This window comes from Phaethon lepturus, unplaced genomic scaffold (genome assembly GCF_000687285.1).
Source record: "Phaethon lepturus isolate BGI_N335 unplaced genomic scaffold, ASM68728v1 scaffold41192, whole genome shotgun sequence".
NCBI lineage: Eukaryota > Metazoa > Chordata > Aves > Phaethontiformes > Phaethontidae > Phaethon > Phaethon lepturus.
The window spans coordinates 19,576-24,065 of record NW_010524863.1 but is presented as its reverse complement, the minus strand read 5'-3'; the positions used below and the strand labels follow the sequence as shown (position 1 = coordinate 24,065).

The following is a 4,490-nucleotide window of genomic DNA, read 5'->3' as shown; positions in this document are numbered from 1 at the left end:
CTTTCCCTAGTTCATTGCAGTCTGCTGGTGGACAAGATGAACCCCTGATTTGATCCTGTGTGGCAGATACAATAGCAGTTTCCTTGAAACTTTTCTTATTGAGATATGTTGCTGCTAATTTTGTGAATGTGTTTAATTTTTAGTGTGACTTTAACAAATTATATGATGTCTTTTGTTCTGAGCTGCTCTGAAGCAGACTGTGAAACTCTCACAGGCTTTGTTTCCTTTGACCTCAGCGGTATCATACCGACTTTGAGGATCCAGCCCTAACTGTATCTGGTTAGTTCTTCTTCACTGAAATTTGGTGCTGATGCTAGCACTCACCAACATCCTTGGGTAGACAGAAAACAGGCGCTTAAAAACAAATTGTGTAGCAAGACTATGTCTGAAATTAAGTGAGACTAGTGTTAAGGTCCACACTTGCTAGAAAAGAAAAACAAACAGGAAGAGGCCAGCCATCCAAACAGCACTGCTTAAGGAATTGCCTATGATTAGCACATCTGGTTTAGATCTGCTCTTCAGCAGCACAGTGGGCCGTAGTACCTTGTTGCAGCACTGACTGTTTACTGAGTGTACTGGCAGTTTCCTAGCAGTTTCTCTGAAAGATGAGCATGCTTTCATGAGCTTTTCCTGTCTGTTGGGAACAGTCAGAGATAGTGATACTGAAATAGTTTATCTGTGGATGCGAGTGATAATAGCGTATAAAAATTGTATGTAGGTCCAAATTGTATTATGTTGCTTTGCATGTAAATGAAAGGTTATTTTTGTGTTTTCTTAGCGAACAAACTTGGAGGGGTCATGTATTTTTGTCTATACAACCTCAAATTGGGGGGAAAAAAAAATAAATAATTTTTTCCTCAGGAACAAGCCAAACAGTTACGAAAGAGGAATTGGGAAGCTTTAAAGAACATACTAGATAACATGGCTAACGTCACATACTGTACTACTTGGTCAGAGGCTCAGCAGTATCTGATGGACAATCCTACATTTGCAGAAGATGAGGAACTTCAGAGTATGTAAAAAGTCTATGCGTTTCTTGTGGAAGAGGGAATGGATTTGTCTTTAGCAGCAAGGACTCCTGACTAAGTATGGCTTGCTCTTGCCCAGTCCAGAGCTGCTATGACAGCTGCTGAGCAGCCTGTATAAAGGGACTTGTCTTGTTTTGTTCCTAGGAAACAGTCAGCTTCAAAAACCATTACTGATTAATTGTGATGATATAGCAAAGGATACCTTTTTTGTGGGGACTGAATTGCCTGAATAGTTGTTAGCCTTTGAAATTTGAAGTGTTATTTGACAATGTAATCTGTTGCAAATACTTATGCTACCTTCTGCTAGACTGAGATCCTGCTGTTCGTTTTCCTAGAAAAAATAATTGTTTTTACTCTTCTAGAGTAAGAAGGTAGTTTTTCCATTATGAGCACATTTTTCTTACATAAGTGAGTCGATCCTGTATTTTAAGAGCAGCATATGCATTTACACAACTGTTAAAGCAAGGCTTTTGTGCTCTGTATTGGCAATGATAATTTATCCAGCTTGGGGGAGGTTGGTTTTTGCTGCGCAGGTTTTCATGTATTTTGGTGCTCAGTGGAACTTCCACTCACAGTTACAATTGGCAACACTTACTTTGCAGTGAGAGACTTTCTACAGTTGGTGGCAAGAAATACCTAATTTTTACTCTTATCACTCTGTTGTTAGACATGGATAAGGAGGATGCACTGATCTGTTTTGAGGAACATATCAGGGCATTGGAAAAAGAGGAGGAGGAAGAAAAACAGAAAAGTTTGCTTAGAGAAAGAAGGCGGCAGCGTAAAAACAGAGAATCTTTTCAGGTTGGTGGACTTTCTTTCTCTGTTCCAGATGTGTCATATGATTAGACAGTCTAATGGGTGCGCATAATGAGTTACATACCAGTGTTGTAGCATTTTGTATGCTGTATGATACATCTGTTTGCCAGAAAGCTGCAAGAGTAGAGGGAAGTAAGAGGAAATAATTTTGAATGGAAAGGGAATGCAATTATAACATTGTAAATGGTAGAAGAAGTCAGGAAGAAATGACGATGTAAAAAATTATTTTCTAATTGCATTTTAACAAAAATGGAATTCCAGTTATCAAGAGTATCCATTCCAGTTGTTAGCCAAGTGAAAGTGTGATGAGTGATGACAAATTTCCATTTCGCTTGCATTTTGTAGCTGTTTCTAGATGAACTGCATGAGCATGGACAATTGCATTCGATGTCCTCTTGGATGGAGTTGTACCCAACCATAAGCTCTGACATCAGATTCACTAATATGCTTGGTCAACCTGGTAAGAATACGGTCTCTTCCAACCCTGTAGAAAGTAGGGTAAAGGTCTTGGGATTTGGGGCAGAATAGAGCAGGGTTATTTATATATTTTTCTAAATGTCTAAAAAAATGCAGCTCTTTTATTAGAGCTAGCTTTTGACTTATCTAGTTTTTTCATCAGGATCAACAGCACTTGATCTTTTCAAGTTCTATGTTGAAGACTTGAAAGCACGTTACCATGATGAAAAGAAGATAATAAAAGATATCTTAAAGGTGAGAGGGGGAAAATGCTCCATTATGTGGTTTCTTCCTTTAATACCAAGTACATCATTCAGGTGAACTCTTTACTAATGGGAGATGGGATTTCACATTGTGTTAATGTCATGTGCATTAGCATTGAAGTGACAGGTCCTGACTTACCTGATGCCAAAGAAGCAATTTTCTTACAGGATAAGGGATTTGTGGTTGAAGTGAACACTTCTTTTGAAGATTTTGTTACGGTCATCAGTTCAACTAAAAGAGCTACTACCTTAGATGCGGGAAATATCAAGCTGGCTTTCAACAGTGTAAGTATTAACATATAGGTATGTTTGGAAACTTGTAATATGAAATCTCTTGTAAAAACAAGAAATGGCACTTACTTTCAATGTATTGCTATGGCTACTTTTGTAATGGTTGAGAGAGATGCTGTGCTTTAGATTTGCTTATCCTGATATTGGTTCCCAAAATAAAGACTACATTCTTCATTCAGAATATAAACGTACCAACTTGAGAAATTCTGTGGTAGGAGTCAAGTAATGTTCTCTCATTTATACGTAACTTTTCTCAAGAGGGATTTTTTTGGTGTGTATTTCTGCAGTTCTGGCTTGCATGATGTATTAACTCTTACTGTAGATCCTGCTTGAGAAACTGCAGTTGCATGCTTTAAAAATAAGCCGTTGGTTAATTTTTCTGTATGTGCAGGTGACTAATAGGAAACTCTAAGGTGAACTGTTGTGGGGCTTTCAGAAAATTGCCTTAAACTGAATTATTAGCCTTCCATTTTGACATCTTCCCAATGATCTTACGACTTTTGATACAGCTGCTAGAAAAGGCAGAAGCCCGTGAAAGAGAGAGGGAAAAAGAAGAAGCTCGCAAAATGAAGCGGAAAGAGTCTGCCTTCAAGAGTATGTTGAAGCAAGCTACTCCTCCGATTGAACTGGATGCTGTCTGGGAAGATGTATGTATTGTCATTTAATTATGAAAGTCTTTCCAAATATATTTAACAGGCTACTGCTTTTATAAGTAAACCTAGATTTTTGAAGCTCTTAGTGTTTTTGTTTATCTAACTTAGACCCATAACAATTGTTCTGTCACATCTTCAGTAAAGTTTGAGATCTGATGTGAATAACTTCATTCTATTGATACTTTTGATTGAATACATTTAAAAACAAAAACAAAAAGCCCTAAACCCAACCAACCAAATAAACAAAAAACACCAACTCCCCAAAAAATAATCACATACAGCCCCCAAACTTAATTTAAATGGAGATAAAGCACTCTGCTTAGTTAAAAGACTATAATTTTGTTCTGGTTAAGATAACCTTTAAAAAACTTTCCTCTTTGTATAAAAACGCGTGCTTTAACAAGCTTGCATGGCTTAAATGGCATATGCAGGAAAAATCAGTCTGATTTTGCATATTTCCATCTGTTACAATTTTACTGAAGACTTTTGGTTGTGAAGCTGGCATAAAAAATGTTTAGCCTTGTAAAGTACGATGGCTTTTTCAACTAGTGAAATAATGTCTTTTTTTAGTATTTTTATTTCTGCACTGCTGTATTTCATATTAGTATTTCATTGCTATTTTTCTTACAGATCAGAGATAGATTTGTGAAAGAACCAGCATTTGAAGATATCACTCTGGAGTCTGAGAGAAAAAGAATATTTAAAGATTTCATGCACGTACTAGAGGTAGTTATTACTTTTATTTTTTCCTGATTAGAAAATATAAAAAAAAAAAACAAAAACCCTGAGTTGATCGTCTCTTAAATTGTCTGGGAAGGGAGAGGGTTTTAACAGGATTCTCCTGATTTCTGTTACAGTGGGCATTGTGCATTACCTAAAAGTAATGGATATTAAAACCTCATCTTGAAAGTAAGGAACTGAAGAAACATGTCACGGTTATTTGATATTATTTGATTCATAGGTGTTCTTTTAATCTGTTTCCC

The 4,490-nt window shown here is 36.7% G+C and overlaps 1 protein-coding gene across 1 annotated transcript in view; it reads left to right on the top strand.

The window, feature by feature from the left end:
- PRPF40A (PRP40 pre-mRNA processing factor 40 homolog A (S. cerevisiae)) overlaps positions 1 to 4,490 on the top strand; it is a 24,170-nt gene that overhangs the window by 15,855 nt on the left and 3,825 nt on the right. Inside the window, exons 14-20 of the mRNA XM_010282576.1 lie at positions 862 to 1,012; positions 1,696 to 1,829; positions 2,190 to 2,304; positions 2,464 to 2,555; positions 2,732 to 2,848; positions 3,364 to 3,501; positions 4,138 to 4,233. Coding sequence (XP_010280878.1) covers positions 862 to 1,012; positions 1,696 to 1,829; positions 2,190 to 2,304; positions 2,464 to 2,555; positions 2,732 to 2,848; positions 3,364 to 3,501; positions 4,138 to 4,233 — 843 coding nt within the window. The remainder of the gene's footprint in view (positions 1 to 861; positions 1,013 to 1,695; positions 1,830 to 2,189; positions 2,305 to 2,463; positions 2,556 to 2,731; positions 2,849 to 3,363; positions 3,502 to 4,137; positions 4,234 to 4,490) is intronic.